This window comes from Trachurus japonicus, chromosome 6 (assembly GCF_045865225.1).
Source record: "Trachurus japonicus isolate A0001 chromosome 6, Traja_1.0".
NCBI classification, from domain to species: Eukaryota; Metazoa; Chordata; class Actinopteri; order Carangiformes; family Carangidae; genus Trachurus; species Trachurus japonicus.
The window spans coordinates 35,146,750-35,160,872 of NC_140912.1; the positions used below are offsets into that span (position 1 = coordinate 35,146,750).

The 14,123-nt window shown below is 42.1% G+C and overlaps 1 protein-coding gene across 1 annotated transcript; it reads left to right on the top strand.

The window, feature by feature from the left end:
* Nucleotides 1-285: 285 nt before the first annotated feature.
* On the top strand, nt 286-13,535 carry LOC146986565 (uncharacterized). Its single transcript, XM_085780505.1, has 16 exons — nt 286-346; nt 455-513; nt 1,820-1,993; nt 2,711-2,830; nt 2,941-3,003; nt 3,133-3,240; nt 3,416-3,529; nt 4,281-4,447; nt 5,765-6,028; nt 7,677-8,121; nt 8,634-8,776; nt 9,555-9,615; nt 10,843-11,054; nt 11,858-12,044; nt 12,769-12,864; nt 13,359-13,535. The coding sequence occupies exons 1-16, from the start codon at nt 286-288 to the stop codon at nt 13,533-13,535; spliced, it is 2,451 nt and encodes an 816-aa protein (XP_085636631.1).
* Nucleotides 13,536-14,123: the final 588 nt, after the last annotated feature.

Below are 14,123 nucleotides of genomic sequence, written 5' to 3' on the forward strand. Positions count from 1 at the left end.
AGTTTACTTGAGCAGCAGCTGTTTAGTGAGAAATACTAAACTATATTTCCACCTCTACCTCCTTAAACAGCTGTTTTATTGTTATGTCTAAAATCTAAACCTTTATTTTGGCGGGGTCAGACTTCCTTGCAGGTAACAGGACGGTTACTGTAACTAAGGAGGAGGAGGAGGAGGAGGAGGAGGAGGAGGAGGAGGTGTCACGTTTCACCTCTTCTCACCTCTTCTCACCTGTTCTCACCTCACCACCTCTTTCTCTCCGTCTCTCTCTCTCTGTCAGTGGTCAGGATGGGCAGCGGCGCCTCGGCCAGCGACGGCTCCCGGCCCGAAAGGCTCGAGCCTGGGGAGGCCGGACCAGAACCAGGACCAGGACCAGGACCGGGACCAGAAACAGGACCAGGACTAGAAACAGAACCGGGACTAGGACCAGTATTAAGACCAGAACCAGAACAAGGAACAGAACCAGGACCAGAACGACCCCCCACTCCTGCAGAACGGAGCGACGACACGCTGCAGGTTAGTTTTTATTTTTTTAACTTTATTGTATTCAGATTTACATACACTTTATTTTTTTTAACACTTTATTTATAATTTTCTGTTAACACATAAAACAATCATATTCTCTGTATTATTATTATTATTATTATTATTATTATTATTATTATTATAACCTTTATTTAACCAGGTTTGTCCCATTGAGATCCAAGATCTCTTTTGCAAGAGAGACCTGGCCAAGAATGACAGCACATAGTTTCAACACATAGTCACATTAATTAAAAACATAAAACAAACGAACAAACAAAACAAAAAAATGAATTTTCAAAATTAGTTGAAATAATTTACAAGATTAGTCAAACATTTGCACTCAATTAAAACATTTGCACTCCTGAAGCCTGGATGTGATGGAATTTATCATGGACTTGAATACATTCAGAGATACCAGACTTTGGAGTTCGAGCTCTGACTGCAAACTGTTCAAACCCAAAATCAACCTGACAAACTAGTCATAGACAATAGATACGTAGGCAAAGACAAGACACTTAATACTTCTTATTACAGAATTTACATACACATTTAACAGGGACATATGTTGCATTCTTTTTTCCAGAAGACATACATTTCCGTACAATAAAATAGAAAAATAAATCTACAAGGCAATACAGAATATGAAAATAGCTACTTTTAAATATGTGTGTATATACACTGCTCAAAAAAATAAAGGGAACACTTAAACAACACATCTTAGATCTCAATTAATGAAATATTGCAGTTTAAAATTGTTATTCAATATATAGTAGACTGTGTTGAAAACAACATAACATAAAAATGATCAATGTAAATCAAAATGATCATCCCAGGTTGATTTCACATGGGTGTGATATACTTGGAGTTACAATGTATTGTTTTTAAGTGTTCCCTTTATTTTTTTGAGCAGTGTATATATATAGGCTATATAAAGAAAAACATATATATAATAAAAGGTATCACACAAATTGAAGGCGCTGTACTCATTGGGACTCTTTGCAAATAAACACTGAATTGCAATTTGCACCATTTTTTTTTTCATTTCCATCTGCCAGTAAATGTAAGGAACTAAAATATTTGTTTAACTCTTTTTTGAAACATGTTTATTGATGGGGATTTATTTTTCCATATGCAGGAGTGTGTATATGGTATTTGCCCAACAGTATTACGATATTTAACAAACTTGACGTTTTTGAGGGGGAATCATCTTAGAATAAAAGAATTTGGCGCTGCAGGTTAGTGTGTGTGTTGGTGACAGGAGAGTGAGTGTGTGTGTGTGTGTGTGTGTGTGTTTCAGGTGGAGGAGAAGGAGGAGGAGGAGGGGGAGGGGCGGTCAGCGATGGCCGACAGTCATGTGATGGAGGTCCGGTCGTTAAAGAGCGAACAGAACTACACACTGAGGAAGGAGGAAGAGGAAGAGGAGGAAGCAGAAGAAAGAACCACACACACTGTCCTGAACCCGGCTGCGACTGTGAGCTGCACACACACACACATTCTTGCAATGCTATCGTTGTGAGGACACTCGTTGACATAATGTGTTCCCTAGCCCCTGACCCTATAACCTTAACCATTACTCTTAACCTAATTTAAACCTAATTATAACCTGAAGTCTTAACCCGTCCAAAATGTCCTCACTTGGTAAAAATGTCCTCACTCTGTTGGTTAAAAACTATCGACGGTCCTCACAAGGTAGTAAATACAAGAACACACACACACACACACACACACACATTATCTGACGTCAATTCACGTCATAAAAGACAACATATGTTTTTAATTGAACAAAATTAAAAATGTAGCAACTTTTTTGACTTACGTTTTCAGTTTTATTTTTTCTGAGTACTTCACAATAAAAGGCCAGTTTTATTTTGAAAAATAAAATAATATTATATTATTTCATTCATTTTATTTTATTTTATTTTATTTGATGGAGAGGGACAATGTACATTGATACACATTTTAATATACATAAAATGTAAATGTACCCAATTCTAGCTACCAAGCTAATTTCCATTGCCAGTCCTCCTATGCTAAAATAGAAACAAGCAGGTTAAGAAAACGAAACCACAAGTACAAGTACAATATTTAATACAATATTTACTTGTAATAGTAGTTGTTGTTTAGTAGTAGTAGTTGTTGTTGTTTAGTAGTAGTAGTAGTAGTAGTAGTTGTTGTTGTTAAGACTCAGGAAGCCGTGGCCGAAGGTGAAGAAGTGTCTCTGGACTTTGAGAGTTTCCTCCACAACAACGGGATGCTCTACAGCTGCTTCAATCACCACGGCAACAGAGTCTACGTCGACGAGGCGCAGGTAACCGACGTTCAGCATGTGGACATAAAATATGTCCATAAAATATGTAAGTGGAAGTTTAATTTTTCGATCTCTAATGTGTTGTGTTTTGTTTTTGACCTCGTCTCCAGAAGCTGCAGCCGTTTCCTCAGGAGTGGTACAACCAGGGTCGATTCCTCACCGCCGGCTATGAGGTGTGTGTGTGTGTGTGTGTGTGTGTGTGTGTGTGTGTGTGTGTGTATGTGTGTGTGTGTGTGTGTTTGAAGGTTAGTTTTTCACCCAGACCTAAAAGCTGTGATGAGTTGATGTGTTTCCTCCCTCAGACTCAGCTGCAGACGTCGCCCAGCAGCCAATCAGCCGTCAGGGAGGACGACCGCACGGCCAGCGTCTACATCCAGGGCCGAGGAACCGTCATGACCTACATGTTCGAGGTGAGAGGAGACGAGGAGACGAGGAGATGAGGAGATACAGCTATGATGTGAACGTCTGCCTCCCCCTTTCCTGTCTATCTCACCATGTGCTATCCAATAAAGGCAAAAAGGCCAAAAAATATATACGAAAAAAAAAGAAAAAGATGTGAACGTTTGATCCTTTCTTCTCCTCCAGGAGCGCGTGAACGTCTGCAGGTTCTGGGATCCTCACGCTGGCGTCTGGCTGCTGCTGCCGCTGCAGTGGGAGATGGACGTGGACTTTGTCAAAGCTCGAGTCCAGAGAGTCATGGTGAGGAAGATTAAAATATAACTAAACATAAAACATTAATCAATGATGAAAACATAAGAGATTACAAAGGCTTAACTTAGAAAATGGACAAGATAGTGATGGACATTTCAAAAAATACATCAATTGCTCATGTTTGATTTCTTGTTTGTCACGAATTTGAGCGACTCTGAATAATTATGTTCAATATTGATTAGAAACTATTTAAATTATGAATGAATTAATGAATAAAACTCACACAAACCAGTACACCATCAACACATCAAAGAAATAGGAAAACAAAGAAAAATACAATTAAAACAGCCAGATCCTCAGGAGCAGTCAGCTCATCTACGGAGTTCAAAACCATTATTAAAAAAAAAGAAACAACACCAAGCTTTGAAGGATTGATCAAAGATGAATTCAACAAACTATCCTGTCTTCTTTTCCAGACATCGAAATTAAACAACCAGTCCAGTTTTTGCTCATCAGAGCACCAAAATAATAACGATAATGAAGGTTTTGTGTATAGATTACACAAAATAGTACCTCTTTTAAATCCTCATACTTTGTACAGCACAGAAGGAAATGGGACTGGCTTTCCACACCTGTTATCCTCAGGAATATTTAAGATTTGTTTCCTAATGAATATGAAATGTAGCCTGTAAAATAAGGAGGTAAATGATGAGAAACAAGGAGTTACTTTTCTGACTTTTCTGATGAAATATCTAACTTCCTGTGTGTAAAACAACATGTTGTGGTTCTCCTGGTCCAGTCCACGCTGCCGGGCCTGGTGGACCAGAAGGAGATCACGGCGGCGCTCCGACAGTGTAACTACGACCCAGACGAGGTCGCCTCCGTCTACCTCACCATGTTTGGAGAAATCCTGCTTCATGCGCCGCCGGGCGGAGATCACAACTACGCCGACCTCAACTCCTTCAGGTCCGAGGCAGCAAACACAGAATCCAGACCGGGTCCTGGTCTGTTGGTGGTAGTGTCGTAGTCAACACAACAAATGAAAATTGTTCAAGGGATACTTCATCCCAAATCGATAATTCACGTCATGCCAAGGAAGGGTTTGGAGAACTTTCAGAGTCATCAAAATGCTTTAGGAGTTCTTTTTATATAATGGCGGTGGATAGAGTTCATTTTTGAATGGTCCAAAACACACACTATGTAACATCCAGATTCCTCCATACTGCTCGTCTGTACTGACCCAAGTGTCCTGAAGCCGTGACATGGAAAAGTTAATGTGATCTCTGTTTTTATCCTTGTTGTAGCAGCAGCTCCCAGTGGCTGTTGATGTTTGTGATCATGCGCGAGATTTGCTGCAAAATGTTTGTTCGTTGTTGTAAACTATTGGATGTTTGATGTAAACACGGAAGAACATCTTGCAGCAAAAATAGTGCATCTCCCGCTGCCACTGGAGCTACTACTACATATACTGTATATCAAGCGTAGCGTTAGTTCTGGCAGGCCACGATGTCAAGCTCTGAATCGGCATCTGATGGCTCAGCTGACTCCCCGTGGCAGCTTCCTATTGGGAAATTGCATTCAGAAAACGCTATTTAAACTGCTGTAGCCCGACGTCACCTCCCTTGCTGCTTCTCTGCCGGCTTTTTGCAACCCACCTCCACCCCAGCTCCTCTCGTCATCTGTTATGAACCTTGTCATTGTGTCTTGTTAGTTGCTCTGGTCTGTCTGGGTTTTCTTGGCTGCTGTGCTCCCTGCTTATGCCGTTCATGATGGCTCATGAAGGGCAGGAAGGTGCTCTTCCTGCCTCAGGCTTTCCCAGAACAGTATCATACCGCCAAATAAATCTTGTGCAAGTAAATAAAGATTATTTTTGACATAGTGGTCCTGACTGAAATGAAAATTTGTTGCCAGCCGGACCCCCTCTGGAACTCCAAAAGCATTTTGATGACTCTGAAAGTTCTCCAAACCCTTCCTTGGCATGATGGTGAGTAGAAAATTGGTGAATTATCAATTTTGGGTGAAGTATCCCTTTAAGAAAACTTCTTAACGTTCCAATCGTAACGTTAGAACCAGTTCCATTGGATTCTTGATTCCCGGTGCCCAACCCTACCAGTTGGTACCATCAGAGAGGCAACATGATGAGAGGTGGTAGCAATCCAAGACCACCTTCTGGAACCTACAGCTAATAACATCCTTGCTAGTGTGTTCCTCTACGTTACCATAGGCTCTCACGGGAGTAAATACCGTCTACAGTGTGTTTGTTTTGTCTTTTGGTCCAATCAGAGCGCTGCTGGAGCGGGACCGGGTCATCGAGGAGCTGAGGCAGCAGCTCCAGACCAAAGAGAAGGACGTGGACACCCTCCTCCAGAGGAACAGCTACCTGTCGCGGGAGCTGCGCTACCTCAACGACGTGGTGCAGCACCTCAACCAGAAGCTGGCCGAGCTGGAGACCGACCAGCACACGGCCCGGGAGAAGATCCGCTCGCTGCTCAACCGCAGAGACACCGCCGCCGCCGTCGTTGTCCCGCCTGTCCAGAGACGGACAGAGTCCTCCACCCCAGTACCTGAGTAAGAGTATGAATACTACTGGTCAAAATGTACTCCGTTACAAGTAAAAGTAGCTCAGTCGACATGTTACTCCAGTAAGAGTAAAAAAGTACTTGCTTTTAAAGGTACTTAAGTATCCAAAAGTACATGCTTTTAAATTTACTTTACGTAAGAGAGTAAAAGAGCAAGAGAGTAAAAGTAAGAGTAAGAGTAAATGTCTTATTGTCCACATCAATGAATGACTCTAATTGTTTGTAAATGAATGTAAGGAGCTTTTAACTCTTGTCTCTGAGAATGAACTCTTTGAAAGCAGCTGCACTGATGTGCTGCTTTTAGGGCTTAGGGTTTCCTTCACAGACAAACACAGCTTGTGTCCAATAGGATTTTAGAAAAAGACCTGAAAGTAACGAGTACTTTTCAGCCTTCCTACTAATTAACTCGAGTAAACGTAAAAATATTTGTCTTGGAAATGTATTCAAGTAAGAGAAAGGGTGCGTTCACACCGGGCGCGAGTAAATATTCGCCTCGCTTTATTCGCTCGAGTTTGCACGCTGGAATATTGGTTTTTACTCGCAGCATTCAATATTTTGAATTTGCGTTTTTGCTTCATTCGTGCCGCCGGCACAAATTCACGTCCATTCGCATCTGTACATTGACTTTGTATGTAATCTGATCGTGCGAAAAATTTCGCGCCCAGTGTGAACACGCCGTAACTGTGCGTTCACACCAAAAGCTTCCAAAGCGAGGGTCATGGGCTTCAGACAAGACAGCTCCCAAACTGCAAATATTTTCAGCTGCTTTGGCCGCTTGTCACGTGACTGACGTCAAAGTTCGATCTTGCTGCTCATTGGGGAGCCGAAGGACAAAAAAAAGAAAAAAAAGGCAGCCGACGGACATCTCTATTCTGACAGGTTGCTGCTGAACCGCGTTATAGCTCATTACCTTAAAGTTAAAGCAGAAGTAAGTGATATATTTGTGTTAATATAAGTCTTAAATAGTTCTATCTTCCGACAGCAATCACTTACATAGAGTGTTTGGTCTGAAACACGGGTCTCTCAGTCCCTCTGCTCTGCTCTGAGCCCAGGAGAAAACTTTTCTCGTATCCTACAATTTTTATCCAATGAGGAGAGAGAACGGCATGCAGGGCTGTGTGTGCAGCCAAGGGACGCCGTAAATGTGGCGACGTAGGGACGAGGACTGTTATGGTGCGTTCAAGGAAACTCGTAACTCGTGTTTTTCCGACCTGTGAAGTCGTACCAGTTCGATCTGGTACGAGTTCACGGGTCAGAAGTTACGAGTGGCCGTTATAGTGACTTTCACCGGTAAAACAGGTCGGAAAAACACGAGTGGGTTGTCTGGAACGCTACAAAGTCGTAAGTTGTGACTTGAAGCTGTAATTTACGATTTCAAAAGCCTGCCTGGAACGCAGCATTAGCCAAAACGACCGGATCGCTTACTTCTGCTTTAACCAGGGTTCAACTTCTCGTCTGTTGACGCTTTGGACGCTTAGTGTCGTCGGCGCTCATTGAAAATGAATTGACTTCCGGCGTTTTGACGCTTTGGAAGCTTTTGGTGTGAACGCACAGTAATAAGTACCAAAGAAATCTAACACTCAAGTAAATTTACTCCATTACTGTCCATCTGTCAGAACCGCCAGCAAACCGTGGGTGGACCCGGCGCGGCTGCGGACGGTGAGCGCTCTGAGCCGCGAGCTGAACGTCTCCAACAAGCAGCTGCGGTCCACGGTGGACCAGACCATGACGGACATGAGGAACCAGCTGGAGGAGCTGAGGGTCGCCGTGGAGACGCTGGCCCGGGCGGAGCGGGAGGCGGCCGGCGAGGCGGAGGAGCTGCGGTCGCTGTACCGGCGGGAGGCGGTGGAGAGGAAGAGTCTCTACAACAAACTGCTGGAGCTGCAGGGAAACATCCGGGTCTTCTGTCGCTGCAGGAAGAGTCCGAGCGCCGGGGCCGCCGCCGCCGCCGCGTCCAGTCTGGAGACCAACGACGACCAGGAAGTGGTGGCGCTGCTCCAGAAGGGGGGAAACAGGAAGAAGTTCAGCTTCGACAAGGTCTACTCCCAGAACAGCTCCCAGGTAACAATAAAGCTCCTTCAGAATAAAGGTAGATGTTTCTGTTAAAGCTCCATTGAAGCCTTAAAACCAGCCGTCAAGACTTCCTGTCACTTTGTGATGTCACAACTAAGCCCCGCCCCCTCACCACCTGGACCCACCATCCAACAACAACTTGCAGGATTTGGTTTCTCTGAGTGTTTTATTCTGAAATCTGCTCTATTTTTTACTGGATCACTTTAGAAAAGCAGTCAACCAATCAGAAGAGAGGCTCAGAGCTTCCTCCTCTCTCCTGATTGGCTGACACCGACCTTGTTGCTAGAGCTCCAGAGAGAAGCTTAGAAAGGAGATGGAAAACTACACTGAGATGGTTTTTAGATCTTCTCATGGATCAGCCCTTCAAAATAAAAGCTTTAAAACTTTAATATAATGATAATAAAAACTTTATTTTACCGGTGAGATCAATGTTGTAACTTTTACTTTTTATCCAATGAGGACTTTACTTAATATTTTGTTATACGTCTTGTTCTGTGCAGGAGGACGTGTTTGCAGGAACTCTCCCCGTCATCACTTCCTGTGTGGACGGCTACAACGTCTGTATCCTGGCCTACGGACAAACGGGCTCAGGGAAAACCTACACCATGATGGGCACCAGGGAAAACCCCGGAGTCAACATCAGGTTTTAACCCTTTACTTCATTCACAGTCTGTGGCATTGTCTTTATTCTACTGTGTTTTCTTCTCCTGTTCTCCTTGTGTATTAATCCCTGTAAAACCTCAGGTCTGTGATGCACAATCCAGTCATTTTTTCTCATAAAATCATAACTTTATTCTTGTAATATTATGACTTTATGTTGTAATATTATGATGTAATTCTCATGAAATTATGACCTTTTTTGTAAAATTATGACTTTTTCCCTCATAATATTATGACCTTTTTTTTAAAATTATGACTTTTTCTCATAATATTATGACTTTATTATGACCTTTTTGTAATATTATGACTTTATTCTTGTAATATTATCACTTTTTCATGGTAATATGACATTTTTTTCTCGTAAAATCATGACTTTATTCTCAAAGTCATCTCTCAATGTGGCCCTAATGCTCTGTCATAATGATGGCACGGACCTCAGGTGGTTTATCATTCATTAACACAGAGGAGAAGCAGAGCTCAGTCACCTGAGCCTCGTCGTGTCGGCGAGGAGTTAAATATTGAAGGTGACACCTGCAGCTGTCAGAGGACAAATGAGACTAATTGTGTCTGATTATGCGACGTGTCACCTGACGACAAACTCCTCATCAATACGAGACGAGGTGAAGAGCTGGGTGGTTTACACACCGAGGGGTCGGGTTTCCTGCTCGTCAGCCGGCTCCTGTTCCTCCACACACACACACACACACACACACACACCTGGCTGGGATTAAAGTATGTGTGTGTGTGTGTGTGTTTCTCAGGTCTATACGTGAGCTGCTTCGTATCTGTGCAGAGAAAGAGAAGGTCTCCTACACTCTGAAGGTAACAGGGTGATGTAATGTTTACCTGCTGTGATACTGTGACAGTTTGTCTGGTTGAAAACAAAGATGGACGTCACCTCTGTAACTCCGCCCCCTAATTCCTAGATAATCCCAAAAGGAGGAGGAGCCTGTGTGGAGCTGGGCCCTGTCACTCAAAGAGGCCACGCCCCCAGTTCTTTATGACGTAAATCCTCTATAAAATAAGCCATGGTCACTGGTGGAGACTCCCTCTAGTGGTCGGGAGAGGAACTGCAGCTTCTTTAAAACAATGCCCAAACATAATCCAGTTCAAAAAGAAATACAAAGAAATGATTTTCAATATGTACAGGAATCAAGGTGCTTATTATTATTTATTTGGGTATTTACCCACTTAGTTTTATTTGTTGCTCTGTTGGTGTTACCTTCAGTTTGTCTTTATACAGTATATGTCTTTATATGCCTATATTTCAGAGAGATAAAGATTAGTGATAATATATTAGAATAAATCCAGCTAAATAAACTTATAAATTAACTTATTGTATAGATTATAATGACAAAGAAGCTTGATAGCTAATTTATGATTAGGGGGTGGGAGTAAAGTTTTACTTATTCCCACTCCTTTCAGGAACAAACTGGTCTAATGAGTAACATTTATAATGTAGTATATTGTGTACATTAATTGATTTATATTTTGCTCCTGATTTTTAAACATTTACATTAAATAAAATTAACTTTCAGTTTGGTAGCTACAATTGAGTACATTTACATTTTATTTTTAAATGTTTGTCAATGTACACTGTCCCTCTTCATCAAATAAAATGAATTGAATTGAAGTTTATTCCACAAATTAAGAACTTTTCCTCAACTACTGGAAATTTTTTTTAAATTAGAAATTTGAAGTTTGAATATGAAACACATGGAAAAATATTCACTATGTATTTGACTAAGGTACTGTATGTTTGCGTTTTTATTCATTTAAACATCCAGACCAGATAAGAAATGGTCTGATTGTTTAAAATGATCATTATTATCTGGATTTGTTAATCTTGAAAAGTTTGTATCTGGACCAGACTGATCCAATCCAACTTTGCTTTGAACAACTGGAATAAAACTTGAGATGGATTACCTGGGGATTTTTAAATCCAGATTATTTTGATCCAGATTAAAACCTTCTGAACTTTTTTGAACTGGGCTCTGCTGATCTGAAACTGCGGTTTAACATCCAATAATAATCCTCGTCTTCTCCAAGATTTCCATGTTGGAGATTTACAACGACTCTCTGAACGACCTCCTGACCAAAAGCCCCGGCGCCGGCGCTCTGGAGCTCCGGGTCCAGGGGAAGTCGGTGACGGTCCCGGGCCTGACGCAGATCCAGGTGCAGACCGAGGCCGACATCCTGGGCGTCATGGAGACGGGCGAGAAGAACAGGAAGATCGCCTCCACCAAGATGAACATCCAGAGGTCAGAGGTCACATCCACTCACACCCGTTTGTTCTTCTCACTCACTCACTATTATCAGGACTAACTACCTTGTGCCACCGCAAACGTGTGTTATGTGTGTTACTTACTGTTACTACTTATTTATTAATGTGAACTGAATGTGTCTTTGGTATTTTACCTCATTGTTGCTTTTTAAAGGTAGTATATATAATAGTATCTGTCTGCATCTAATTGTTTGTAAAACTTGGAACATTTTTAAACTTTTTTAATAACCGATTAAATGCTTTTAAATGTTCTATTGCATGCGGTTACTATTGGTTTTGTTGCTATATGACAGATACGAAATATGGACAATATGGATGGCAGTAGGAACGTGAGTATCGCACGTGAATCACATTGTTCGTTTAAGGTCGGCTCGACCAGCATTTCTGCCACCACTAATAATAACAAAATAACGATAGAGACAAAATGAATGAATAAATTAAAATATTTATTGAAAATGGAGCCATTAACAAGTGGTAACGTAGATTCATCCACATTAATATGAGACTTTTTTATTCTCGCAGAATTTTTTGTTCTGCCGATGGAGAAACTTCTCGTTGTCCCTTTAACGTAAACAAAACTTCCAAAAAGATCAATATTATATGTATTACTGTATTTACTCTTATTATGGTCAAATGGTCGTTACACTGTCCGATACATTTTTGACAAAAACTTTTATGACATAAAACGAACAATGTGATTCACGTTCGATACTCACGTTCCTACTAATGGTCCTCGTTCTCACTCACACCGGCTCTCGTTCCGTTCGTCTCCGCCGCCAGTTCCCGCTCTCACCTGGTGGTGGCGCTGCAGGTGGAGGGTTCAGACGAGGTGTCGGGTCTGACGTCACGGGCGACGCTCACCCTGTGCGACCTCGCCGGGTCGGAGCGGATCTCCAAGACCGAGGCCGAGGGCCAGAGGCTGGTGGAGGCGGCGGCCATCAACAAGTCGCTGACGGCGCTCGGACAGGTAGACGACTCACAGCTGAGCAGCGCCTCCTTCAGGACACGACTGAACTACACCTTTTATTATGTTTATCCTCCATTGTTTTTATATCTTTTTTAGGGCTGCAATTTGTCTTGTTTTGTCCACAAACCAAAGAGAGACTTAGTTTATTGTCATAAAGGAACAAAGAAACCAGAAATATTCACATTGAAGAAGCTGGAATCAGAGAATTTTGCCTTTTTTTCTTTAAGTTCAACATTTTGTCAAATTGGCCCATTGCCATAATCCCTATATTCATAGCAGTAGGTTCGTTACCTTTAATTGTCGGTGCAAGCTATTTTTAGAACGGCGGAGCAGAGCCGTGAGCTGCTCAGAGCTACGCTACGGAGGCTCATTATGGGATTTCTTGGTTTCCCTCATCAAACTCATCAAATACACAATCCAACAACTCCACAACGCTCTGGTGGACAAGTTGTGACCTGCACATTCACCACGCTATGAGATAATAACACAACGTTACCACACAGAGTTGTTTTAGAGGGAAATACAGAGACTGTTATAGTTGTGGCTCTGATCTTTTTATTTGCATATTCTTCTACTTTTTTTTTTTTTACCTTTTATGTTACAAATGCTATATACGCTACTATGCTAGTTACTACTGTAACAACCACATTTCCCAAGTGTGCGATTAATAAAGAGTCTTATGTCTCTTCTACTGAGGTGAACCTTGTTGTTCTTCTTCCCTCAGGTGTTCAGCGCTCTGAAGTGCAACGCCCTCCACATCCCGTTCAGGAACTCTAAACTCACCCACCTGCTGCAGCCGAGTCTCAGCGGGGACGCCAAGGTGAGAAACCACGTTCATTTTACTGTATCATTATTATATACAGCGTGACAAATGCTGAAAAATGTTCATTTTATACGTATAGGTGTTATGACAGTTGTGACAAGTTGTCTTTTGGGATGGAAAAAAACGCAACTCAAATTTACAACAAATTTAACCTTCAGAAACTTCCCATTGGAAAGAATTGAAAACTTCTAGTCTTTTGTGTATCAACAGATTGTATATTTTCCAAAAATATAACACTTTTTTGAGAACCAAAGTCATCTGAAGACTTTTATTGTAGTTATGATGATTACGACGGAGTATTAGGGCCACATTGATGAATAAAAAAATCACAAACTTTGAGAATAAAGTCGTAAATTTACGACTTTAGTCTCGTAACGTTATGACTTTTTCTCGTAGGAAATGTACGACTTTATCTCGTAAATTTAATATTTAAATATTGCCATATCGATATTTTTACCCACCCTGTGCCGTGTGTGTTGTTTCCTCTGCAGTGCTGTGTGTTTGTGAACGTGAGTCCGGACGTGAAGGACGCGGCCGAGACTCTCAGCACGCTGCAGTTCGGCTCCACCATCCGCCAGGTGTCGCTGGGCAAGGCCTCGCAGCACGTCGGCCCGGCAACCAAGAGCAGCAACAACAACAAGGCGGCGGCGGCGAAACAGATGAACTGAAGCTCCGCCTCCTGTTTATTTATTTATTTATAGACCGAATCTCCTTGTTGTTTACAACTACTTCCTGGTAGAAAACCAGCATGAGAACAATAGTGACGGACGAGAGTTTCACTATATTTATCTAATTTTTCATGTCACTATATCACCGTTTAGACTAATCTGATGTTTGTAAAGTTTATAAAACCAATGACTGGACAAACATTACTATTTCTGTGTGCACATATTTGTAATTAGTCATGGTTATCATAGATTAGCCGGGCTAACGGTTAGCTACCTGTTTAACTTTAATAACTCAGTGACTCAATAAACGCTCCATGAAAAAATATTTTCTCCAGCGGATATCTGAGTTCCAACATGACTGAGCTAACTGGAGTAGTTTCATGTCGTGTCCCACAACGGGAGGGTTTTAACAGCTGACGTCCTGACCATAGTCTGTAAAAAGAACGGCCGTAGCACCGTGACGTCACCATTGGTTTGGGGGAGTCTGTTTTGTGCCGCTACTACGGGGGTTTGAGCCGCGCCATGTTGGATTCTACTTGCCATATTTGGAGCGGTGCGGCCGTTGGCCGGCCGAGAGCCCGCCCACTG

Bases quoted from the DNA above. Each gene is read 5' to 3' on its own strand.
- LOC146986565 (XM_085780505.1), top strand. From the start codon at position 286: ATGGGCAGCGGCGCCTCGGCCAGCGACGGCTCCCGGCCCGAAAGGCTC. The intron at 8,777-9,554 runs GTTTTAACCCTT...TGTGTTTCTCAG, and splicing joins AACCCCGGAGTCAACATCAG to GTCTATACGTGAGCTGCTTC. The intron at 9,616-10,842 runs GTAACAGGGTGA...GTCTTCTCCAAG, and splicing joins AGGTCTCCTACACTCTGAAG to ATTTCCATGTTGGAGATTTA.